This window comes from Peromyscus maniculatus, chromosome 8 (assembly GCF_049852395.1).
Source record: "Peromyscus maniculatus bairdii isolate BWxNUB_F1_BW_parent chromosome 8, HU_Pman_BW_mat_3.1, whole genome shotgun sequence".
In the NCBI taxonomy this organism is placed as follows: Eukaryota; Metazoa; Chordata; class Mammalia; order Rodentia; family Cricetidae; genus Peromyscus; species Peromyscus maniculatus.
In genome coordinates this window covers 105,296,472-105,323,898 of record NC_134859.1, presented here as the reverse complement: position 1 = coordinate 105,323,898, position 27,427 = coordinate 105,296,472, and the positions used below count along the sequence as shown (strand labels likewise).

The 27,427-nt window shown below is 44.0% G+C and overlaps 1 protein-coding gene across 10 annotated transcripts in view; it reads right to left on the bottom strand.

Annotated features, from left to right (window-relative positions):
- The window catches only part of Tnrc6c (trinucleotide repeat containing adaptor 6C), a 121,920-nt gene extending 95,632 nt beyond the window's left edge, over window positions 1-26,288 (bottom strand). For 3 of the 10 annotated variants that reach the window (XM_076543815.1, XM_076543817.1, XM_076543824.1), the window contains exon 1: window positions 24,715-24,944. In XM_076543815.1, coding sequence (XP_076399930.1) covers window positions 24,715-24,917 — 203 coding nt within the window. In that variant the 5' untranslated portion in view covers window positions 24,918-24,944. The other 7 variants (XM_076543818.1, XM_076543822.1, XM_076543823.1 and 4 more) reach the window with 6 other exon arrangements.
- Between the last annotated feature and the right edge of the window lie 1,139 nt (window positions 26,289-27,427).

Below are 27,427 nucleotides of genomic sequence, written 5' to 3'. Positions count from 1 at the left end.
TCTTGAAGGCCTGGTTCCTGTCCTCAAGGAGCCAGTCAGCACAGCCATTCAAACAAGGGAGTCCTGAATGAGATTTCAACATTTTACATCTATACAACTTCATGTCTCTGAGGTATAAAAACTTGGGCTGTAGCTGTAGCTCAGTTGGTAAAACATTTGCTAGAATGCATAAAGCCTTGGGTTTAATCCCTAGCACAAATAAAAAATGGTCCTCTGTTACATAGTGAATTCAAGGCCAATCTGGCCGAAATGACACCCTGTCTAGAAAAAAAATATATCAAAAACTTCCTGGGCCAGCAAGATGGCTAAGTAGGTACAGGTGGACTACCACAAAGCCTGGGACCACATTAAGTCCTGGAAACCCACCTGGTGGAAGGAGAGAACTGACTCCCAAAAGCCAGTCATCATCTGACCTCTTATCTGAATGCTTCAGTGTGCATGCATACATAAAAAAAAATTAAATAAAATGCAATTAAAATTTTACTCAAAAATAAATGTTATTATATCACTGTTATTTATCTCCACACACATGTACCATTAATAAAATTTAAACTCACCCAATGAGTGAGTTGATTCCAGTGTGAAATGTACACTGGAAAGTCTGAGTTAAGATGCTAATTATTACTGAATCTTGAGCTTTACAAATACTCAGACAAAAGCCAAACAAAGCAAAGGCTGGAGGGAAATGTGTTTCTAATGGTACAGTGGCTGAAAGTTCAGCAGTAAACCCCAGTGAGAGTAAATGCAGGAACAGACAGGTACAGAGGAGACATTCTGAGGCTGAATGATGGAATGAGAGAATAAATAGCTGTTAAGACACTTCTACCTAGCATGAAGTCACAGGGACATAGTAAACCACCATCCTAATTTACAGACTCAAGAATGCTATGGTCACTGGGCTGGAGAGAAGGCTCAGTGGTTATGAACATGTGCTGTTCTTACAGAAGACAAAGGTTTAGTTCCTAGCAACTACACCAGATGGCTTACAAATGCCTGTAACTCCAGCTATGGGGGTATACGAGTGTGTGCGCACGCGCGATTAAAAATACAATTTAAATGTTTTCATGTTGTTTGTTATTTTTATGTGTATGGGTATTTTGTGTGCATGTATGCCAATGGATGGACCTGTGCAGTATCCAGAGAGGCCAGAAGAGGATGTCAGATCTCTTGGGACTAGAGTTAAAGATGGGGTCATGTGGGTGCCGAGAATCAAACCCGGGTCCTCTTGCTCTTAACCTCTAAGCTGCCTCTCCAGCTCCTTACAGGCATATGCATGCATGCACGCACGCACTCACTCACTCACTCATTCAACTCACTCACTCACTCACTCACTCACTCACTCACTCACATACTCACTGTTGAGACAGAATGTCACTAAGTAACCCTGGCTGGTTTAGAACTTGCTATGTAGACTAGGCTGGCCTCAAACTCAGAGATCTGCCTACCTCTGCCCCCTACACACACACACACACACACACCCCGAGTGCTGGGATTAAAGGTGTGCTGCTGCACCTCCACCTCCACCTCCTCCTCCTCCACCACCACCACCACCACCCAGCATCACAAAAATTTTTATATTTTTCATGAGCAGAAACTGCTATTTTATTTTCCAGTTTTCTTCAATTATTTTCTTTTACACAAATGGTACTTTTTTTTTTTGGTTTTTCGAGACAGGGTTTCTCTGTGTAGTTTTGCGCCTTTCCTGGAACTCACTTTGTAGACCAGGCTGGCCTCGAACTCACAGAGATCCACCTGGCTCTGCCTCCTAAGTGCTGGGATTAAAGGCGTGCGCCGCCACCGCCCGGCTCACAAATGGTACTTTATAATTACTTCAAATATCAAGAATAGGCTCTATCTTTCTTTTTTTTTATTTTTATTTACTTTATGTATATGGTGTTCTATCTGCATGTATACCTGTATGCCAGAAGAGGGCATCAGATCCCATTATAGATGGCTGTAAGCCACCATGTGGTTGCTAGGAATTGAACTCAGGACCTCTGGAGGAGCTGCCAATGCTCTTAACCGCTAAGCCATCTCTCCAGCCCCTCTACCTTTCTTTCTTAAGCAGCTAAGAGAATACCTATCTATCTATGGCTATCTATCACCTGGTGTCCCAGGACTAAAAGGTCCTGACTCTGCATTTGCAACTCTGACTTTCTTTTCCTCTACTGAATCCATGTGACAGATGAACTTCCACTAACACCTGCACACTTCTGTGGGAACCACATTAACATTCCAATTTCATAAGATTGCAGTTACTGCTACTATTTCCTTTTTTAAAATTCTTTATTCTTTTATCCTTTCAAGTGAAATTTACAATCACCTTTTTAAGTTTCAAAAAGAAAAATAGGACTGCCAGAAAAATATTATGTAGGGCTGGGGAGAGATGGCTCAGCAGGGAAAAGTTCTTGCCACTTAAACCTGATGACTTGAGTTCAATCCCCAGAACACACAGGGGAGAGAACCAACTCCCCATATTACATATTACAAGTTTTAAGATTAAGAACTGAACCAAGTGCAGTGGTGCATGCCTTCAGTCCTAAGCCTCAGGAGGCAGAGGCAGACATATCTCTGTGATTTCAACTCCAGCCTGGTCTACACAGAGTTCCAGGCCAGTTAGGGCTACATAATAAGATCCAATCTCTAAATAAATAAATAAAAGTAAAAATCAGAATTGCTTTAGCCAGGATTATAAACTTCTACAATCCCAGCCTCTGGAAGGTAGAGGCAGGAGAACCTCAAGTCCTGGATACATAGCAATACTTCATCTCAGCCCAGAATTTCTCTAAAGCTAAACTTTCTGAACTGAAAGCTCTGTAGGATTTATTTTTCACATTTTTTTCCCCGAGACTGGGTTTCTCTGTGTAACAGTACTGGCTGTTCTAGAACTCGCTTTGTAGACCAGGCTGGCCTCAAACTCATGGAGACGTGCCTGTCCCCGCCCCCAAATGCTGAGATCAAAGGCATGTGCCACCACTGCCCCAGCTTAATTTCCACATTTATGAACATCTCTCCATCCCTTTCTTTCCTCTTTCAGTGTGTCATTTTGTTTTATTTGTGTTAATGATGACACTAGGGCCATGCCCACACCATCTTCCAGTGAGCTATAACCCACTTGGTTTCCTTCACATGCACTTTCTATACACAAGTGTAATTCAAGCCACTAATCAGCTGACTTCAAAACAGAAGATACCCAGGTAGACCCGACCTAGTCACACAGATCCTTAGAGCTTGGGTTTTATGAGCAGAGGCAGGAGAGGAAGTTCAAAGTAGATGAGGACTTAACACAGCTGCTGACTTGAAGATGGGAGAAAGAAGGGGCTGTGAGAAGCATTTCTGATAGCCAGAAAGGAAATAAAGACCTACAACTTCAAGGAACTCAATTTTGCTAGCAACACAAATGAGCTAGCAAGTAGAATCTCTGCCCTACAGGACAGTGACCTAGGACTCACTGCTTTTTAACCTGTAAGCTATATTCACTTGCTACAGCACAACAGAAAACCAACATAAACTGCCCCATTTAACCACCCTCGTCTTTGAAGGCAATGCTGAGGACTAAGTAGAAATACTGTTCAAAAGTCTTGTTTTTTGTTTTTGTTTTTTTGAGACAGGGTCTCACAATGTAGCCCTGGCTGGCCTGGATCTTGCTATGTTAGACCAGGCTGTCTAGAACTCACAGGCACCACTATATCCAGTCCTTGTTCAGAAGTTTTAGTAGTCAGGAACAGCCAGGAGTCAGAGATCATCCCAGTAATTAGAACTGAGTGTATATATATGTATGCATATATATATTGGTTTTTCAAGACAGGGTTTCTCTGTGTAGCTTTTAGAGCCTGTCCTGGAACTTGCTCTGTAGACCAGGCTGGTCTCGAACTGCCTCCTGAGTGCAGGGATCAAAGGTGTGTGCCACTCCCACCCGGCCCGCCACTACCACCTGGCCCGAGTAGGTTTTTTGTTTTTTTGTTTGTTTGTTTGTCTGTTTGTTTGTTTTTCGAGACAGGGTTTCTCTGTGTAGTTTTGGTACCTGTCCTGGATCTTGTTCTGTAGACCAGGCTGGCCTCGAACTCACAGAGATCCACCTGGCTCTGCCTCCTAAGTGCTGGGATTAAAGGCGTGCGCCACCACTGCCCGGCCTGAGTAGATTTAATATAAAGATTTGTTAACTATTCAAAAGTGGGTATGTTTTAAGGGGACTAAAAACAGGACCCGCCGGGCAGTGGTGGCGCACGCCTTTAATCCCAGCACTTGGGAGGCAGAGCCAGGCAGATCGCTGTGAGTTCGAGGCCAGCCTGGGCTACCAAGTGAGCTCCAGGAAAGGCGCAAAGCTATGCAGAGAAACCCTGTCTCGAGAGAAAAAAAAACAAAAAACAAAAAAAAAACAGGACCCTAAGGGGCAAAATGCAAGGGCAGATATTTACTACCTACAAGATGAACATGTGTCTATGAATCAGGGAAGGGCTAAGAACTGCAAAGAGCAAACATCCCTCTGCAGGGCTGAAGAGGATGTGGCCCCAGAGGGCACACAGCTGCTCTACAATCAGTGATGAAGAATTCCAGCTGAGGGCATAGTCTGAATTAGTCCAAAGAGTCTTATAAGTAGGCAGAGACTTCATAGGGGTTGTGGAGAGCTGCTTTGTTAAGTGCCAGAATGAGTACCCCTGCAAACTCTAGACAACTCTTCTAGTAGCTACATCAGAAGCAAGCACACTAAAAGGAGGGAAGAAGTCTCCTCTGTCTACCTCTTCTTTTTACTGTTCCTGCCTGCCTTTTATTGAGACTTAACATGAAGCCAGCTAGTTAAAAAGTGCAATGTTCATAATGCTGGCTACATTAAAAGCAAGGCAAGCTGGGCAGTGGTGGCACTCACCTTTAATCCCAGCACTAGGGAGGTGGAGACAGGAGTTGGAGAGGTAAGAGGTGACTTTGGCTCCTTTACTTCTCTGATCTTTCAGCACTCACCCCAATATCTGACTCCGGGATTTTATTATTAAGCCCAATTAGAATTTGTGTTACACTAACTTCCAAATGTATGTCTATAAAATATGGGCGACAGAAAAGCAAAGCACAGTTACTCCTCCACTGCCCATTCCACGTTTCCTTTGTCCTCCTTCAGAACCTCAACTGGCCAGTGCTCTCACCATGACAACATGATTCCTCAACAGAGGGTACAGCAGTGTTTCATTATTCTTCAGTACCAGAACAGAAGTTCTACCGCAGCACATCCCAGGGAGTCCCCAATTACAGAGACCCCTTGCCTCAGTATAGCATCACCTCAATTTCTCCTCAGTCACCAGGAGTAAGCATCCTTAGGAGAGTAATAGCTCTTCTACTTTTTGGTTCACTGACATAAAGAGCAAGTACTGCCTTTATCTTCCAACTCAACAAAACTGTTCTGTGACCGCTGGTGGAAATATTTATTTCAAATCCTCGCTCATTTCCAAGCTGCTAGAATAACAAGACGACATTCTGGGTGAGTTATTAGGTGTGAACTCGCAAGACTATTTTCAGGGTTTACTATTGTTATCACTTAGAAACAGGACTGTGAGTTTGTGCCTACCAGAACATGGCTGAGTCTGTCTTTCCCTCTTTGATGCTGTTGACTTTCAGGGAAGAAGGGATCTGTTATCAGGGAAGTTGATCATGTCACTCCTTCTGAACTTGCCCTACCTATTCTCTCTTTTTCTCTCCCCTCAATCTTTTAAACAGTTACTGTTCTACTTCCCTCTCTCTCCACCATTAGCTTGGTAGCTATAAATGCTCTTTTTGCTTCTCTCAATTTGATGTTCCATTAAAAAAAATCATGTCCTGCAGAAAATATATTGAGTGACATCTTTCTTTCCATTCCCTATGAGGATAGTACATAGCTTCTACCGTTCTGGATGCTAGGAAGTTAATCCATCATGGACAACAGATGACTTAGCATAGAGATCTTAGGCATTATAGAATGGGTGATTTAAATAACATGTCTTACTCAGTTCTAGAGGTAGAGGTGAACAAGATCAGGAGCAAGCATGACTGACCTATGGTGAGGACCTCTTCTTGGCTTGCAGATGCCTGTTTTCTCTTTCTGTACTCACGTGTAGAGAGCAGAGGGAAAGAAGCAAGCTTTCTATGTCTCTTCCAACCAGGACATACAGACCATAGGTTCATGTAGACAACATGTACTATGGGCTTACTGAACTCCAACCAACAGTCCACTGTTTACTAAGAAGGGCTGGAACTGATCCCTATCCTTGGACACTAGAGTGTGATTCTCTCACTAACCCAGCGTAGGAAAGACCGCCTAGGGCATGGCATCACCAAAGTCTAACACAAACTACAGGACCACACAACACTTTAAACTGTTTGGTTTCTAGTGCTCTGTGCTGCTGTCCTTCACTGTTTTTTGCTATCTTACAGTTAGTAGCACTTCAGATTTTCTTATTTAGCATCTCCTGTGCTCTTCACTCTTTTCTGTTTTTCTGTGTTTCCAGTGAGGAAAATGTTTCCTTCTACACAAGGAAACTTCTTTACAATTCTTTCAGCATGGGTCTGCTGATGGCAAAGTCTCCCAGGCTTTTCTTTTTTGTCTGTCTAGAAGCACCTATTCTCTACCTTCACCTTTGAAAGGCATTTTTGCCTGATAGAGATTTCTAGGTTGGCAGTTATTCTCTCAGGACACTTTACTATTCCACTGTCCTCTGATTTCTATTTGTTCTACAAAGTAAATCTTCAGTCTTTGAAGATAATGTGTCTTCATTTGATTGGTTGAGACAGGATTTCCCTATGTTACCCTGGTGGACGTGAACTCCTGGGCTCAAGTGATCCTTTAGCCTCCACCTCCTGAATAGTAGAGAATAGTGTGTCCCACCATGCCTGGCTTGCTCCCCTGGCTGATGTCAATGTCAAGATTTTGGTATTTTGTTTTAGCCATCCTCCTCCTTCTCTTCCTCCCCCTGTTCAGCCCTCTCCTCATTCTATGCAGATCTACAGTGATACTTAAACCTTTAAATTTTTGGCTGCCAGGTTGCATTAGTTTTCAAAGACCTTAGTGATTTTTTTAAAAATAGATTTATTTTTATGTGTATGGTGTTTAGTCTGAATGTATGTTTACACACCACATACAAGCAGTGCTTGTGGAGGCCAGAAGAGGGTGTCAGATTCCGTGGAACTAGAGTTACAGATGGTAACATGTGGGTGCTGGGAATCAAACCTGAGTCCTCTAACCACTGAGCAACCTCTCCAGTCTCAGTGGTTGTTTTTTTAAGCACTGCTCCTGATTTATTCTTTCTCCTTTCTGAGATGTCAATTCTAAGTATTTCTGAGATGTCAATTCTAAGTATTTTGGACAGTGTCTCATTTACTTCTTCGGTTTTGTTGTTGTTGTTGTTTTGCATTTTTACTTTCCAGCCTAAGATTTTCTTCTGGTCTATCTTCTATTCACTAAAGTCCTACTGTAAAATTTCTAATTTGAGAGATTGTACTTTTCAAGCATAGACTTTTAAGAACTTCATAGTTTCCAGTTTTCTGCTGAATTCTCCACTTGTCATCTAATTCATTAACCATATTAATCAATACCCCTTTGAGGTCCCCATCTGACAACTTTTACATCTGGCTCTTCAGTGGGAGACCTTACTGCCTGCCTGTCTTTCCTCTCAACGATTATCTTATACATCTTGTGTTCGGCTCACTGTTCCTTTTACATGTGGAAAGCTGTAGATTATGCAAGCGTCTGGACAAGGTTACCTTCCTCTAGACATGGTGTAATTTTGCTCTGACAGGCATTTAAGACTAGGGTGATTCATTAATCAATTCCAGATGATTCAAAAGTTTCAGGTTTATGCTACTCTGACTCTGAATGTAAAAGTCCCCTCTCCCCAGATGGTTTTTCCAACCAAAAGCTGGATTGTTTGCAGGGTCCTCTCTTCTCTGTCACCCCCAAACCATAGTCTGTAAGCCCTAGGTTTGTGTGTCTGCTATAATTCTCCTCAACTTCTCAATTTTGCCTCTCTATCCAGCCCTTCAGTCAGAGCGTGCAGCTGGCAAACACCTTTGAAGGGTCACATGCTACCAAGAGTTTCTCTGCCTTGTTAAAACAAGCTTCTCTTAAGTTTACACACACAATGGTCATGTCCAACACCTTCAAACACAGGGACAATCATGCACTGGCATTTTCCGTCTTTGGCAGAAGGTTGGTCTACCCAACCCAGAAAGAGCAGAACTCTAAAAGGAAACTGGCTTGGATGGCAATTTTCTCCAGCAAGCAACAGGGATAATCTTACAGATATTCTCACTTGACCTGCTATAGAACATCAGTAGAGTTCTTTGTAGTCCAAAGGCAAACCTGTCTTCATTTTAATATTCTTTTGTTTTTTTCTTCTGGGCTGTGGATGGAACCCAAAGATCTCACATATGGTAGGCCAACGTTTCTACCACTAAGTCATGTCCCTAGCCTATTGTTTTAAGCATGCTATTGCATTTCTCAAATTCTCTTAAATATCAGATTTTAAAGATTTTAAAGAAATACTATGCCAAGTGGTGGTGACACCTTTAATCTCAGCACTCAGGAGGCAGAGGCAAGTGAATCTCTGAGTTTTAGGCCAGCCTGATCTACAGAGTGAGTTGCAGGACAGCCAGGGCTACACAGAGAAAGCCTATCTGGAAAACCCAAAAGAAAGACTGACCAACACTGGAGTCAGTGCAATGAGGCAAAAGTACTTGCCACATATGTTGGATACCTGATATCACTGTCCTCTGGTCTCCACACGGGTGGTATGGCACACACACACACACACACACACACACACACACACACACACACAACTCCACACAGAGAGCAGCGTGAGAGTGAGAGAGAGACAGACTAATGGCTAATACTGATGAATTATCATTTTGATTAACTGTTATGACTACTCTTGGTTGTCAACTTGATTACATCTGGAATTAACTGAAACCCAAATGGTACATCTGTGTGTGATTTTTTCCCCTTAATTAAATTATTTGAAGTGGAAGGCCAACCTTTTTTTTTTTTTTTTTTTTTGGAGATGGTTTCTGTGTATCCCTGGTTGTGTATCCTGGAACTCACTGTAGATGAGGCTGGTCTCAAACTCATAGAGATCCATCTGCCTCTGCCTCCTAAGTGCTGGGACTAAAGGTGTGTGCCACCACAGCCCAGCAGAAGACCCACTTCTACTACAGATCTTTGAGGCAGGAAGCTTCACCTTTAATCTAGGTCACATCTGCTGGCCTACATAAATGACAAGGAAGAAGGAAGCTTCTCTCTCTCTGCTTGCTTGCTCTTGCTAACAAACCTATCCCCTCACCGGCTTACTTCCTCTGGGTTCTGGCATATACTGAAGACTAGCTGAGATATCTGGCCTCATGGACTGAACAACTACTGGATTCTTGGACCTTCCAGTTTGCAGGCAGCCACTGTTGGATTAGCTGGACCATTCTAATAAATCCCCTTCCTCTGAGAGAGAGGGGAGTGGTAGAAATATTGATTGATTCATTCTATAAGTTCTGTTCCTCTAGAGAATCCTAATACACCAAGTTTTACAATAAAACTAAAGTAAGTATTGTGGCTATCATTTTTCATTTTTTGTTTCACAACTAAACTAGTTTCATAAAGTAAGTCAGACAGCCAATTCTTTCTAAGTTTTCAGATGGCTTACACACACACACACACACACACACACACACACACACACAAAGTGAACAGATAGGCAATTCTGAAAAGGAGAAACTTAAGGTTAGTTGGTTTGTTTGGCTGTCTTTTGATGCTACAAACTGGACTCAGGTGTTGCATATGCTAAGCGTGTGCTTTACCAATGAGATAGACCCTATCCCAGGGAGAATTACTTTATCAACACCTTTCCATGCTCTGGTTAAGCTTTTGGAGTCTAAAGGAGGCTGAAAAGTGAAGATCCTGCCTAACACAAAGTTAGGGTCAATAAATATTTCCTTCCTACTAAAAACTTACCTCAAAAAAAAAGGGGGGGGGGTGAGTTTGCAGAGACAGCTTAGCAGTTAAGAACACTAGCTACTCTTCCAGAGAACTTGCGTTCAATTCCTAGTACCAACATGGCAGCTCACAACCTGTAACCAATTCCAGGGAATCAAATGCCCTCTTCTGGCCTCCACAGGGGCCAGTCATGCATGTGGTACACAAACATTAATGCAGGCAAAACACTAGTAATACATACGTAAAAACAAATCTTTTGGGTCTGGAACGATAGCTCAGAGGTCAAGAGCACTTGTTGCTCTTGCAGAAAACCCAGGTTCAGTTCCTAACACCTACTTTGTGGTTCACAATCATTTCTAACTACAACTACAGTTTCAGGAGACCATACACCCTCTTCTAAACTCCGAGGGCATCAGGCACACACATGATGCACATACATACATGAAGGCAAAACATACATATAAAATGAATATATATATTTGTTTTTAAAAGGCTTGTTTTTACCTTATGCATATGAGTGTTTGCCTGCCATGGATGAATGTGTACCATCTATGTGTCTGGTACACATGAAGGACAGAAGAGGGTGTCGGATACTTTGGAACTGGAGTTACAAATGGATTTGAACCAACATGTGGGTTCTGGGAACTGAAATCAGGTTCTCTACAAGGACAGTCAGTGCTCTTAACTGCTGAACCATCTCTCCAGCTTTTAAAGTTTTTTTTTTTTTAAGTCAGGTGTGATGGCATAATAACTATAGTCCCAATACTCAAGAAGCAGGCAAGAAGATTGTGTAAGTCATCACAGAGCTCCAAAGCATGAATACTCAGTATTTAATCAGCTGAGCAGTATTTACCAAGTGCCTACTATAAGCCAATAAGGTTAAGTTTTAATTAAATATAAACTTGCCTACAAGATTAATAATCTAAGGAAGGCAAAAAGGCATAAATCTATGATTGTTATAAAGAATAGAAGGGGGTTGGAGATTTAGTTCAGTGGTAGAGCACTTGCCTAGCAAGCGCAAGGCCCTGGGTTCGGTCCTCAGCTCTGGGGAAAAAAAAAAAAAAAGGCTGGAGAGATGGCTCAGAGGTCAAGAGCACTGAATGTTCTTCCAGAGGTCCTGAGTTCAATTCCCAGCAACCACATGGTGGCTCACAACCATCTGTAATGAGATCTAGTGCCCTCTTCTGGCCTGCAGACATACATGTAGACAGAACACTGTATACATAATAAATAAATTTAAAAAAAAAAAATAGAAAGTGAAGATACCCCAAGAAAGATATTGAAACATCTGCTACTGAACAATTCATGCCAAGTATATGCTAAGTGTCAACACCATGTTAAAGCATTCTATTTTTCTCCTGTTTCACATACCTCTAAAATGAAGAAACCAAACAATACACAGAAAGATACATACATGTATGTATACACATACGTGTATACACATACATATAAACATACAGTGACTATGCATTTTTAGGCATCTTATTTACTGCTGAAGTACCCAAGTACCACATCATAGAAATTAAGTGCATAGGAGGCAGACTTGTATTTCTCGAACCCTAACTGGGTTCCCTTTGTGAAATGCAGGAAGTGAAACTGACTAACGCTGCAAAACATATCCTAACAGTCTTAACAAGACAGCAATTCCATCCTACATCTCTTTCTTGAAGAATAATTTAATATTCCAGCATTTATGATGTTTTCAGGGTGAAGAAACTTCCTTCCCCACCTTACAAATTTTACTAATCAATTACTATGGCTATGTTCACGATAGGGTTAAAATAATACCACTCTGTAGACTTGAGTCACTTCTTTGAAATTACAGTAATGCACACATAAGTAGGTAATTACAGAGCAGAGGTGTGACTGTGAGAAACAGACGATGTATTTTTGTGCTGTGTGGCAAGCACGTGCACACTGCACGGGGTGCATTATTAAGCATCTCCTCCAGGTGAGATGGAGAAGGTACCCAGAAATTAAGCCAAAGTTACCTTACAAGTGACATAACTACAAATACAACCCAGAAGTAACACTCTCAAGACTGTGCTTGACAGTGGTTATCAGAAACTGGTTATGAGCTGATGAGAAGAGAAATACGGATAAGGTGAGGTTTTCATAGCTATTCTTCCTAATTTAAAGGACTATGCTGGAAGATGGTATCTAAAATATTTAACCTTGACTGTCATCCTCACAAGATTTAGATTCCCTGGGAGACAAACTCCTTGGATGCCTGGAGGGTGTTTTCAGAGAAGTTTAACTGAAGAAGAAAGAGTATGTGTATGGGAGGGGAGGACAGACATTCCATGGGCTGAGGTTCTAGACTCAAGGAGGAAGCCTGTTGAGCAGCAGCATTCTGCTGGACTGAGGATGCAATATGACCAAGGCTAAAAGATAGCCACCACACATGCCTTTAATCCCAGCACTTGGAAGGCAAAGGCAGGTGGATTTCTATGAGGTCAAGGGCAGCCTGGTCTACAGAGTCAGGACAGCCAGAGCAACATATTGAGACCCTGTCTTGAAAAAAAGAAAAGCAAAAGATAGCTACCATAATAGCTCCCACTTTTGTTCAAATTTTACTTGCATACAAAGCCCCAAAGTCTCACAACTACAATGCTTTTCTATATTCTCATATTTGTCCTCTCCTCTATAGCCCAAGCTGGCCTCAAACCTATGGCAATCCTTTAGGCCTCAGCCTTCCAAATTATGGGATTACAGGGGAAAGCCACCACATATGGCTTTATATTTTCAAAAGAACAATTCAGTTGGGTATGGTGGTACACGCCAGTAATTTAGCTCTTGGTAGGCTGAGGTTGTATGTATGCATTTACAGTCAGCTTGGACCATAATGAGTTACAGCCAGCCTGAACTACACAAGATCCTATCTCAGAAACAGAGAAAAACAGATTTTACTCAAAAAAGATGAAATAATATTTGAGATTACTACTTTCCCAGAAGAATGAAAGAATGACAGTTACATATTTCAGCTATGTACAGCTGCCTTTATAAGGCAGAATCACAAGACTGCTATGATGACTAATCACGTCAACCAGATTGGACCTGGAATCAACTAAGAGACATGCCACCTTGGCGTGGGTCTGTGAGGGCATTTCTAGAGGAATTAGCTGAGGGGGGGAGACCCTCTTCCCAGGGGAAATCAGTGCTGTTACTTGCCTGCCTTCACTGCTTGCTGGGCTGTGGGCTCTTGCTCTGACATCAGACCTCAGCTTCCTGAGTTCTAACGTGGAATGAAGACTGGCAGTGCCTCAGGAACCTTCCAGGTCTTAAGCACCAATTGGGACACTACTGAGGCATCTATCTTGGAAACTGTGGAGCTACCAGGTTCTCAGCCTCTCCAGTGTACAGAGAGCCACAGCTGAATTACCCAGCCCCTATTAGCTGTAGGTATTCTAGTAAACCCTCTTTTATACTGTGTGTCTGTGGCGATACATTTGTAAACTAAGAAAGCTTGATTAGAGGGCAGAGCCAGCTACAGAGTTAGCCACAGAAGTCAGGCAGTGGTGGCATACACCTTTAATTCCAGCACTTGGGATCACACACCTTTAATCTCAGCACTAGGAAGGTTGAAACAGGAAGTGATATAGGGCTGGGCAGAGAAAGGACTATAAGGCTGGAGGAGACAGGAATTCACTCTCTTGCAGAGGATTTGTCAGGTTGAGGAGTTGGTGAAGTAAGAGGTGGTAGCTGTGGCTTGCTCTGCTTCTCTGATCTTTCAGTTTTCACCCTGATATCTGGCTCTGGGTTTTTATTATGAGAGCATTTAGGATTTGTGCAACATGTATTAATCATACATTCTATCAGGTCTGTTCCTCGAGAGAGCCTTGACTAAACAAGTGGTTTCCCTAGTCCCTCTTCCACCGTCAGTTCAGGGAGGCCCAACTTTTAAGACACTGCTTCTTCCTTCCACCCACACAATTCAAAACTTCACCTCAACAGACATAGTTATTACCCTGATTGTGAAGATGATTTTACAAGTGCATACTTATAAAAATTTACTGACTAGCATATTTTTAACATGCACAGACTAATTTATGAAGAAAAAAGCCTTAATATATATGCTAAACAAAAAGAAAACCTCATGAGGGAAAGAAGGTTTCAATCTTTAAAACAGGCATGGTATCCTCACCACCTCACTATCTGCAGCTCTTCCACCGTACCCCACCAGCCACTGGGACAATTTATTTGCTCATCTTCCTTAGGCTTGCGTTTACATTTGCCAACTTAGTAATTTTTAAAATCCTGATTAATTTACTTTTCTTTGGTTACTGGCAAGAAGACCATCATTTAAAGAACTTTTATCAACTAATATGCTTTACAAATTTTCTTCTTTTGACATTTGTCTATGCCCAAAGACACAGAACTAGTTTCCCCAAGACTTGGGATTGAATCCAAGACTGTCTGGCCTTAGTAAGTCATACCACTTCTTTGTTTCCTGGTTTTCTCTACAGAACTATGTGATTTCTTTTCTTCAGTGCTGGGGATGGAAAAGAAAGCCTTCTGCAGGTTAGGAAAGCACTACACCACTGCCTAGAACTATAGTTTTAAATAGTTTACATTAGTTAGGAATGATGGTTAAAAACACAGCAGGTAAGCAAGAGCTGATGTGTGTTGCTTGTTAGTAACACTGCAACTGTGAATCATCATGACTTTATCACTTAGAATATCCAACAGCAGTGCTAATGCAAACCTAAAAACCAAGCAAAACAGTCCTCCATACTTTTAGCAAAAAACCAAAAATGTCAAATAAAAGCATTACCAATTTTAGTATGCACCAAAGCTCTGAGGTACAAGACAGTCTCCTTCTCTCTGTGAAGACCTATAGTGAATTGTCAGAGTAGTGAACTCAGTGATTATAATCCATTTAGGATTTAGAACACTGTTATCTCCCAAAGGCTCCTTATGCCCATTTTCAGCCAGCCCCCTCTCACGTTAGCTCCAGACAACCACTAATATACTTTAGGTTTCTGAAGATTTGCCCTTTCTGAAACCATCACAGATGTGAACTCCGGCTTCTTGGTATGTGTATATATATAATTTATTTTTATTTTATGTTCATTGGTATTTCACATGCATGTATGACTGTGTGAGGGTGTCAGAGGGCCTGGAATTGGAGTCATAGACAGTTGAACCCGGGTCCTCTGGAAGAGCAGGCAGTGCTCTCAACCATCTGAGCCATCTTTCCAGCCCCTCTTGGTATATATTTTTGTCTGCTTTGTTGTACAGTGATGCAATCAATCTCAGGGCAAGTACTTTACCATGAGCATAACCACCCCCAGCCAATATATTTTAGGATTCATCCTTGTTCTAGGATTACATTACATTACCACTACTGCTCAATTAATTAATTTATGAGTATGTGAGTAAAACAGTCTTGCTATGTAGCCTTTGCTGGCCTAGCACTCGAGATCCTTCTGCCTTCTGAGTGCTGGGATTAAAGGCGTGCACCATCATACCCACTTCCATTATTTCTAATTATTGAGTAGTATTCCTAAGTACACACCACACCTCTTTATATATTTACCAGTGGACAGTCATCTTGACCATCTCCATCCCTCACATTACTGTCTTTTGATGACAGCCATTCTAATAGGCGTGATGTGGTGCCTCACTATAATTTCAATTCATCTCTCTATGTCTAGTGAAACTGAGTATCTTCGTACATGCCAACCATCTGTGTATCTTCTCTGATGAAATGTCTGTTGAAACCTCTTCTGTTTTAAAGTGGGGGTATTTTCCTATTAACTTATGATGATTTGTCTTCTTTTCTTTCCTAGGCCTGGGACATGTCTTTAATCCCAGCACTTGGGAGGCAGAGATAGGCAGATCTCTTTGAGTTCAAGGCCAGCTAAGGATGCATAATGAGACACTGTCTCAAAAAAAAAAAAAAAAAAAAAAAAAAAAAAGAAAGAAAGAAAGAAAAAAAGAAAAGAAAAAGATTCTTACTTTTTGCCCAGGCAGGTCTCCAGCTCCTGGGCTCCAATACTCTTCCTGCCTTTCTACCAATTTCAATCACTTAACATGTATCTCTACTGAAAATCTCGGTAGCAAACTAAAAAAACAAAAGATAACATGATTGTCCCAAAGTCAGATGTATGATTCTCCTTTCCCAGTAAGACTGTGAAGCTTGCAATACTCCATTCCTTTTGTGTTAAAGGACCAAAAGAAAGATACATTGCTGTAGAAAAATGGGTCAAGTGAGGGAAATTGCTTTCCCACTGAGGTTTGAGATTGAATAGGAAGTGGCTGAATTAGACAGAAGAAAGGCAGGCATCACCCATTCACACGTGGCTCTTGTATATCAAAGGCTCAGCTTCCTTTGCACTTAGCCCATTAGCTAAAGCATTCCCGTTTCAAGGTGACACAGATTCTCCTCCCCCTCCTTCACAGAAATGTGTCCCCCTTTTCATAACTTGTATTAAAACTAGAATCCTTGAACGGACTTAAAATTTTTCAGTAATATTAATTTCTGCTTCTTCCTTCCACCCACACAATATTAATTTTCAAATACTGCTCTGCGGCAGAATAAAAATAACCCACAAGTTCTATGTACTAAGACTGGCACACTCTTGCCTGAGCCATCTTGATGCCACAGTCAGGAACCTGGGAAAAGGAACATTTACACCAGGATTTCCACATGAGTACTGTTTCTTCTACACACATCAAAGGCGTTTCATTTAGAGTCCCAAATGACACTGACTGGAGCTGTCAACTTCCAGCCTCATTAGAGACCCATGTACTGATGGTTAAGAAATCTTTTATGAATAGGCCAGATACTTCAGATCAAATATAGGGTATCAAAGATCCCCTAGATGTTAGAGTTGATAAAAATCACTCAGCCAGCCTGAATGAGATAGTGTAACAGAGCCATGGGGGTAGGGAGAACTGAAGACAGGTAGGCCTGTCCTCTTCTCTCATCTATGTAGAGAATAAACAAGGTGATTCATTTAGTGATTTGAACTTGGCACTGACCAGCACTCCTTAACTGGTGCTACTGTGACATCTGCAACCTTTCATGGGCTGCAGTCTTTGGCTTGACAGACTGTACACAGCTCCCAAATCCAGGCCTTACTCCACCTCTGATGTATAGGATTTCAGGACAGCAAACAGGAAAGGGGGTGGGACAGTAAGCTTTGCAAGAGAAACCAACGAGAATTTTGAGCATATGTAAAGGCTGAATTCAGAAACTGATGTGTCTTAGACTAATGTAAGATTCACTCAGAAAAATTACAAGTTAGAAAATAAAAATTATTCAGCCTTAGGATTTACCAGATCAAAGTTCTGCCATCCAAGGCTAAATAGGCACACGGGGGCTATTTAAGTAACTATAGCTAGGGACTAGGAGTGTATCTCAGTGGGAAGGTCCTTACTTGGCATGCATGACACTTCTCAGTTGGGTTCTCAGAACCACAAACGAGTGAATGAATAAGTACACATAAAATTTTTGACAAGTACTTAAGAGTCAATAAAAAGTGATTTCAAGAAATGAATTTTGACAACATCCTTTAAAAATCCTCTTACTAAGTGAACAATAAGCTTAACATATATGCTAACTGGGTAATTCTGCTTGGCCAAAATAATCTCTTCCTTGGATTGTGCTCATGTATTCAATGGGCTTGTATCTAAAGATAGTCATCCAATGTGTTGACACAACAGATACTATTGTCGCTATTTATTAAACCTAAAATTTTAAAGTCTGTGAGAAATACCATGTGCTGTTCTTTCTTGATTTTACTTGGGGACATTTACTGGAAGTACCAGGGCCTCAGGGAAAAATAATGACCCATTCCTCCAGGTACCCATAGAAAAAAGTGATGCAAGGATCTCCTTGATGTCCATTGAGATGGACTCATCACCCTTCTATTGTTCCTCCCAACTACGCTGACAAGTTGAAAACTCAGTCATTATCTTAAAAGGCTAAAACCTGAGCAGAAGTACTCAATTATCAACTCCCCTTTCCCTCATGATTGCTTGTGGAAGCAGCATCTCTGAAGAAATACATGACTCAGAATTGAAAATATTTATTAGTACTCTACACAGAGAAATTTCTCTAGTAACCAACTACAGTAACGATCCCTAAAAGTATAGTTTTAAAGATTTATTTTTATTAATGTGTCTGTGTGAGCATATGCCACATGGTGTGCAAGTGGCTGTGGAAGCCAGAAGAGGGCATTAGATCTCCTGAAACTGGAGTTCCTGGAGTTTGCAAGCAGCCCTATATGAGTGCTGGAAACAGAGGACTCGGGTCCTCTGCAAGAGCAACCAGTGCTCTTAACTGTTGAGTCATCTCTCCAGGCCCTGAAAATTTTTACCTTAATATTTACAAAATACCATAGTGATTGTAGTGATTACAAAGAGGAATAGCATATTCCTATTAACAGGTAACTCAAGCCTAATAAAGAAATGATTAACATAATGAAGATTTTTGCACTAATGTGCAACCAGTTAACTCAAGACTTAACAGATGTTAAGTACAATATGACTAAGATTCTCCTCACCTAACTATGTAAAAGAAAACAATGTCACTTGTTTTAATGTTTTCTCAGGTAAAATGTAGCAGTTACACCTATAATCTCAGCACTCAGGAGGTTGAGGCAGAACAATACTGAGTTCAAAGCTAGCCTGAGCTACATAGTAAGCTGTTCTCAAAAAACAAATTAAAGAACTTTCTCGTTCTATTCTAAAGGAGTAAAAAAGAGAAAAGTTTATTTTGTTTTAAAATCTTTTGTCTTTGTTAAACAAGAATCTATTGTTCCTTAAGTTTATGGAAGTTACATTTGTTTAATAAAATGTTGTAATCTATAAAAAACACCCAACAAAACTACTACTGTAGCTCTATTGTAATAGTTATGTGATAACCCAATATTGCTTCTTTGCAACTTTGAAAATATTTGCTTTTTCTTCCTTTTGGTCAATATTCCATGTCCATAAAGTTTAAAGTATATCTTGGGATGCATATAAGTTGTCAGGTACTCAGAAAACTTGCTTTCATTGATAGTATTCACCATAATTAGCTCAGAATCCCACTCTCACATGGCCAGATGTATGCCTGGGTTTTGCTGTGATCCAAATTTCTACCCCAGGATAGAACCTCACACAATAAGTTCTCTTGCCCCAACCATATTTACCAAGGATGTGTTGTATTTAACGGGACATTTCACCACGGCTTCTTGGGGGCTTAATTTTAAGCCTTCCAGGCACACCCTACAAAGAGCAGCATGCCTCTTAGAATTCCTTCCTTCTGACAACCCACACAAACCCTGTGTGTTTTGTCCTGCAAATTCTTAGTATCTTTCAGTTCCACCCATCAATATGCCACCCAGGCCACCTGTCTCACACAGCCAGTCATACTGCCCATAATTTGAACACTGCATCTGTTCAAGGGATGTTCCCCATCCACCACTGTTCATGTCAAGTTCATCAACAACCATTAACAGTTTCCAAGCAGGCAAACAATGTTCTCCCCCCCCCCCCCCCCCCCCCCCCCGCCAACACACAACTAACAACATAAAACTAACACCAAACTCACTAATAACACAAAAACTAAGTCCCAGTGCCCATTTAAGTTATTAAGTACAGAGTCCCTCTATGTCTCAGCCATGGTGTTCCCCTAACTTGCTTTGCCCATTATTTCCTTGTAGAGCTATCACTTTCACCCAAGGAAGTTTCATCTTTCAGGACCAAGACTTTTGAAGCCAAGTTTTGTGTGTCTACACCACCATCACCCCATCAAGCCACTTTCTATTCTGATTGATGGGCACACCCTCAGCATTTCCCAAGGGCAGTTCCCTTAAACTACAAGTTAGTCTAGAGGAAAGCTGTGCTTGGTGGTCATGGAAGACTGGGAAATACTGGGCTGGACTTCTCTAAGCATCTATTTTGAAACTCACCCTTACAAAGAGGATATGGTTAGTATATGACTACATAAGCATACACCAACCATAGATGTTTGCCAAATTCCTGTATGGGTGTGTAGCTTCCTCCAAACCTTTCTTGACTGTTCTCTCTTTAAATACCATCACCAGCAGGCCAACTCTAGGAAGTCCAGAAGTCCCTTCTTCCACTGTAGCTGTGCACACAGAAGGCAGCAGAGGGACAAGGAGAAGCTCTGGCCATTAGAGGACTGAGGCACATACCAAGGCTGACTGACCAGCAACTCAATCTATACCAGCTAAGGTTCCTCATATCTATACATGACCAGAACACTCATACTTATTAGCTAACACAAAGAAAATGCTCAGAAGGCATGCTGTTAATACCAGCAGCAGGGGGTGGGGTGGGGTGAAATATGGTACAAAGGAGTTGAGATTAAGAGATCATTTTAAAATCCACACTATTTCTGTATGTGATGCTTTGGGGTGCACTGAGTTTGAATTCTGGCATCTCCTACAAACTGTAGGTTACTGTGGAAATTCCTTCCTCCTCTGTTCTTCCATCTGCTCACCTGTGAAATGGGAGTAATAAAGGCAACTACTTTAAGGGGGTATTGTTAAGTATTAAATAATATGGTCTTGACATGGAGCCACACTGAATGTTTATTATGCATTTTTGAAAACTTGCCTAAATGGAGATCTGACTGACAGGATACTGACCACCTCCCTACCTCACAACTGTCCTCAGTGACTCTGGCACTAGGGCCTATAGAACAAACTACCAATTTCTTTCCTCTGGATATTCCCTGACAGAAGAACCTTTGCTCCAAATATCAGCCTACAGCCTCCTTCATTGAGAACAAAGCTTACTAAGTAAGCCTGCTCCTTGCACTCTTCCTCTTTCTCGGTAGTTCATGTGAACTGTGAGAAAACAGCATGTGATCCAAGGAATACTCCTGCACCCCTCTCCCACAGCTTCTCAACAACTCTGTTGTTGATTTCTTGTCTCAGCAAGAAGCAATGCACGGGGCCTGAGCTGCCAGCTCCTACCTGCAGATCCAGCTTAATTCCAGCTTGCTATTTTAACTTGGATTCTCCTGCTTAGTTCAAAGAGTAATTAAAAAGAAATGATCTTTGGGAATAAAAAGTCCATAATGCAAACTCAAGACAAGCAAATATTTTTTGCTGTGCAAGTTTTCTGGCTTCGGAGAATAGTCTGACTTGATGCTTCGGTGCTGTAGGTCCACAGCTCAAGCCTTCTGAGGAAGGATGCTTGACCATATAAAGAATATTCTCTACCAGAAGGTCTAAAGAAGGAAGACAGAGAAGGTCTTTAGATTGAGAAATGAGGCATCTGTTTGGGCATTTGAATATAAAGGCATTTGTATTTATTATACAAAAAAGTGATGGCTATAAAGAATGCCATCAGCTTCAATGACAGTGAACTGACAATTTAAAAAAATTGTTGTGGCAGAAAGGTTTATGAAGAGGTGAAGTGGAAAGTAAAGCCCATCAGACCAACCCAGCCTGTACTCTGGGAACCCATCTCCCAAAGGACTCCTCAGCCTTGAGACTATGCATGGCCAGGTGAGCTCATGTGTTTGTAACAGGAAAGATGTGTTGCAACAAACAGGAAAAGGGGAGGGGGCAGTGACAACTCCATATTCTAATTCCTAGAGGAAGTATTTCAATTCATTGCCTGCAAGAGGCATATATTTCAGAAGTCACATTCTTGCCCACTCTTGATCCCAACTGTATCATAGCTGGGACTCCAAGAGCCACAGGATTTACACGAACAAGAGGGCTGCTTTCACAAGGCTGATCCTGCTGTTGTGGTGTGCAGCTGTGGAAGGCGGGCTCAGGAGAGTGTGCACTGTCTGAGCTGCCTCAGGGATGTTTCATGGCTGGGTGCCCAGATTGTCTAGCTCTGCACACAGCTCTGTAGTGTTTTGAGGGCTACATGGGAGGAATGCATTCTTAAATTAACAAACAGCTCTCCATCTCTGCATAGCTTCTTCATTCTCTGGAAGCATCTGAGGCCAAGAAGTCACTTTAGTACACTAAAAACGGCACAAAGTGTAAGGAGTTGCACAGCACCCTGAACATGCAAAACCGTGTTGTATCAAAGTGGAGAATAAAAAATAAACCAAACACGTTCTGGACAGAGGTTTTCATTTCTCTGTTTCACATCATTTATATGCATTCTCTGCAAAGTTACACAGTCCATTCTGACAAGTAATCTTTGTATTTTTAAGTGATTATATTTTTGAAAAATTGTGTATAACCTGAAAATTTATCAATAGGAATACAAATATGTGTTCAAGTTTATTTTTAAAAGGTATATTATTTTGTAAGAAACACTCTCCTCACAACAACACAAGTATTTAAAAGCCAATTTGTAAAAATTTAATTTACATAATTAAACTGGCTTAAAAAAGTAAATCTGTTAAAAAAAATCTACCCTTAAATATTGACTGGTTCAAAAATGACGCTCTGCTCTCCTTACTCAAAGCAATGATGTCTTCAAACAAGGTGATTAAGATGTTAAGTATTGTTAAGTCCCCTTCACTGAAGCCACTTATCCTGACAGAGGACTTCATCACCTGCTCATCTCTCAAGAGACCTCCCTCCTGCTCACCTACACACACAACAAGGCCCTCTGAAAGAACGCTTGAATGAGAGGTAAATGCCTATCTAACTGTCTCAAAGTAATTTCAGTTAAAGGAAACCAAACCCAACTGGACAAAAACCATCACCTGGCTTTTCTTAGCTCATTTGGAACTTTCCAAGCCCTGCCTGATGAGGGATCTGCCTCTTGCTCCCTCCACCCACACCTCTCCAGGATCCAAGGACTGCTGTAAATCTAGACTCCTCATCTCCTTTTCATGCTTTTTTAAAACTAAGTTTTCTTAGCTAGCTTCAACCCCAAATCACCATTGTCTCAGATGCTATTTGTAAATTGAAGGAACTTACAACCAATCTCCTTTCTTGTACGATCTTCTCAAATAGCACCTTGGCACAGTTAGCCTTGGCTGAGTCGTAAATAGTCATCACACACACACCCCTTCCTCTCTTCATGGATCAAATTCATACTGGAGAAGGTGGCAGTCTACAAAACAGCTCTTCTACACGTTAGGTTGTAATGGAGCTATTTCTGAAGCCAAAGACACTTTAACACACTCAAATCAAATCACAAAAAAAAGTAATTTTATTAATCTCACCCCCTCCATGTCAACTTGGGTCCATCAAGAGTAAGTTCACAGGCTAGGACCTCCTTCTCCCCAGCTAGTGGATATGAATGGGTGGGGTAATACACTCAATTCTTGCAGAAATTTTTATCTTCCACATAAAGCTCCCTTCAATGAAGAAAAGCTGCTCTTCATCCCACTCCTGACTTCCCCCTGGTTTAGTTCTGGATAACAGTATTTGGAAACGCACACTGCTTAACAAAAAGGTGGCAGCAATGAGGAATACTGTCCTTTAAAGTTTCAAATCTTCTCCAAAAATGGCTTGGCTACTTTTTAGCCAATGATGTCAAATGAAACAATGCACCTTACTCCAGCATAACCAGTACTCCAAAATGCCAAGTCAATTAAGCATAAATATAAGCCTGTTTTATATTTATTCCTTTTATTAAAGTATATCTGTCATTGTGACAACACAACACTAAACATAAGGAAGACTGACCATCATTTACACGAGTCCCAACAACCAACAGAACATTTATTTAAACACCAGAATCCCAAGTGAAATTAAGATGAACCCTTTGCCAATCTCAGGGTCTAGGCTTTAATTTGTCACCATACTAGCACATGGGAAGTCCCTGTCAGATTGCTTTGGACAAGCAGCATGAGTTTAAATTCATAGTTTTAAAAGCAAATCCACATAATTAAATCATATGTGTAGGACATATACATTTAGCTATTACTTTCAGAACTACTACTTTCTACTTATTCAAAATATGAAAGAAAAATAGAGTCTAAGAATCTTTTTGGGGGGAGAGGGAGGAGACACAAGGTTCTCTGTGAAGCCCTGGCTATCCTGGATCTCATAGCGATCCACTTGCCTCTGCCTCCCTAGTGCTGGGATTACGGCTGACTCTCAAGAATCTTCTAAGAATGCATATATTAAAAGTATTTTGGTAGGATATATCCATATCTTTTCAGTATGGATAAACAAAGTCCCAACTACTCAGACCTCCCATGAGCAACAAAATCAATTCAGTCAATATAACAGAACCCTGCATTTTAAAAGTCTCACTATGTGTAATTTTCCTCAATGAAAGCATCTTAGTGAGTGCCACACTGAAATGTCAAAAATCAAGGCTCACCTCTTCTGTTCTGGAAAAATGTAATTTTCTTCAAGGTGCCCTCTGACAGCCAAGTTCAACTGGCTTGGGCTGTTCTATCTAACTCAGCCTCTCATTTCGTAGGGAAAGAAGTCTGCAATCCAGGAACACAACTGTCAGCACCCCACACACTTAAAACTGTCCTCTGAAGTCACTTGAGTCACGTTTTGAGGGTCTCAATTCATTTATATAGTCATTCCAGTCTAAAGACAGGAAACTGCTTAAAATAACACCGTATACAGTCAGGTGCCATTCAGCGATGTGGTCATGAACGGACTAGCTCTATTGGTTCAAGCCAGTTAATGTGCACACCAGATACCCAGAAAACAACCACCACCCAGAAGCTGGGCAGCACAATGGCGCAAGCCAGCCAGGAGACTTGCAACTCCTTTAAGATGCCCAAGTTGGCCATCAACGGAGCACCATTTTGAGTTTTGAATCTGCGCTTCATACCCAGAAGCCAACGAGCAGACCACTCAAATGGAGGTTTCATCTGGCGAAGGCAAAGGTTGGAGACAACTCAACTAATTACATACGGAGGCATCAGCACTGTCAGATGTCTCGGAACGCCATAGGTGCAGCCGAGCCCCGCCGGCTCCTCCTCCCAGGGTTCCCGCACAGCATCCCAGCACCATCCTTCATCAGGATTCCTCCAGCTACGCGCAGCGCGCGCGCCAACCGTCTCCTTGCCCGGCCAACGCACAGGGGGGTGGGGTGGGGAACAGCTTGACGTCCACATCTGCAGGCTTTAACTGCTACAGATGCATTTCGCTACATCTCACCTACTTGGTGAAGGCGCGGACCAAGCATCCCTTAAAAGCAGAGGCGGCGTCGGGGCGCTCGGGTTTCGTTATCTGTTAACGGGGCCGGGTTGGCGGCGGCGGCGGCGGTGGGTCTTCCTCGCACGCAGCACTCCGCAGTCCGTTTGCAACACCGTTACATATAAATCCACCTCATTCCACAACTGCAGGGGGCCCTCGGGGTCGCGTACGGCTCGCTAAACAACGCCACACTGCGGATCGGTGGATGCCACCCTTTGGGGACGCACGGTCTGCAGGGGACCGTGCAACGAGACCGACTCTCCTCCTCCACTGCATTAGTTTAAAGAGAGAGAGCGAGCGGGGGGGACGGCTAAGCGCCCGACCCCTGGGTCCCCCAGCCCGGTGCCGCACGCCCGGCCCGGCGCTCGCTGCCCGCGCCTCTCCTCCCGCCCGTCAGCCCCGGCCGGCGTCGCACGCGGGTCGCTCGGGGCCGCCGCGCTCCGGCTCGGCCGAACAAAGGGCCCGAAGACCTCCGGGCTCAGCAGCGGCGGCGCGCTCACCTGGGCTCCGTCCCCGGCGGCGGCTCCGCGGGGCTCCGGCGGCGCGGGCCTGGCGGTGGCGAGGTCGCTCTCGGCCGCCCGGGGCCCTCGGAGGCGCTCCGGCGGTGGGGGCCCGCTCAGAGCCGACGCCGCGGGATCTAGACCCGGCGCGGGCGGCGGGTGGGCGGCGGCACGGCTCGGCAGGTCCAGGTCCAGTGCCCGCGACGCCGCGACGCGCCCTGCTCCTCAGTCTGGCGGGCCGCGTCTCGGACGCAGCCCGGGTAGGAGGCGGCAACGGCGGCGGGCGGCTGGGCGCGGGGCCGCTCCGCTCCCTCCGCCTCAGGCTCCGGCTCCGGCTCCGGCTCCGGCTCGGGCGGGCCCGCGGCGGCGGCGGCGGCGGGAGCGCGACGGCGCGGGGACGGCCTGTCACGGGGACAGCCGGGGGCGGCCCGGCGGCTCTCAGGGCTGCGCGGCGACGCGGTCGGCGACGGCGGCTGCGGCTCCCGGGGCCGTCGCGCTGAGGTGCGGAGCTGCCACCGCGGCCATCTTGTTGCTCTAACTGACAAGAACCCCCCCTCCCCCCGCTCCAGCCAGACGCGGCGCTCGCACCCCGGCCCCGCCCCGCGTTGGCCTCCAACAGGAAGTCGTACCGGCCCCTGGCACGTGACTCCCACCGCATCTGCATACCGGAGGGCGATCTGGCCAATCAGCTCCTCGATCCTGAGCTCCGCCTCCAGGCACCACTCCCGATCCCATTGGTTCGTCCCGAAAGGACCACGCCTCCTTCTTCTCCCTTAATACCCGCCCGCGCTGTGGTTGCCCAGACCGCGCGGGGAGCGCGCGTGGTTGCGAGCTGCGCGCTCTTCGCGCGCCTCGGACGCGCGCCTTTCCCCGGAGCTGGCTCTCCTTCCCGGTCAATGCGAAGAGCCTCGCGGAGTGTCCCCTCGTTTCTGGGCACTGTGGCTCCGCGTTAGCGAGCCTGCCAAAGGGGTACAGACTCAGTTCTACGCGGCCGCCGGGTCCTCCGGGTCTGCGCCCCGCGGCGTCCCGGCTCTGCGCGGCGTTTTCGCCCGGCGGCGCTAGCCCTCTGCGCAGCGGCGCCCTGAACCTGGCGCACGCACCGGCGCGCGTCCTGCCCGTGCCGTGCACACGCCTTGCACCTCCCCACGGTGCATACACGTACGTGCGCGGGCCGCGGCCTAGAAGCTCACGGCGCGCTCCTGGCAGCTGCCTCCTGGCCCCCTCCTTCTCTCAGCGGCTCCCCGGGGAGCGCCCCGCTGCGAGCCAAACAATCCCGGCTGCGAAACAACCCCCCCGGGAGGCCTGCTTTCCTTGCAGCTCCCACACCCCACCCTGCCGCTCACGCAGCCTGCCCACCCGAAGGCCGTGGGCTCCCGCTACTACACACCCCGCATTTCCTTCCTGGCTCTCGGTAGCCCGCCGCGGTCCTCCATTCTTTGGCTCCTCCTCGGTATACATAATAATCCGTGGTGGGCAATCAGGCGTAGTGTGCGCTCCGGAGAGTCCTCTTTCAAGTTTCAGTTCAAGCCACGAGAAGATTTTTGAAAGCTCCGATTTTTCTCCATTTTTATGGAAGGTCGTGGAAGGAGGCTAGTTCTTCTCCACCGCCCCCCACCTTGCTGCTCTGGGAAATCGGCGATGCTTCTGAAAGTTGTTGGTGCTGTAAGAGGCCATTCCCTGTCTATGTGTCACCGCCTGGAAGAAGAGAGAACGCTCTGGTGTACCTTCGCGATGCAGTTTTGCCGCCGTCAGTGACATGCTTTGAAATGGTTTTTTTGTGTGTGTGTGGATGAAAGGGACACAACAGACTCCCTGCTCTCCTTTCCCTTCAGGGTCCCATGAGCTCCGTACACTTTTTTCTTTCTGCTGTATTGTAAGCCCTCGGATCGGCAGATTCACTCACTTACTCTCCGAAGCCGGCTTCACAC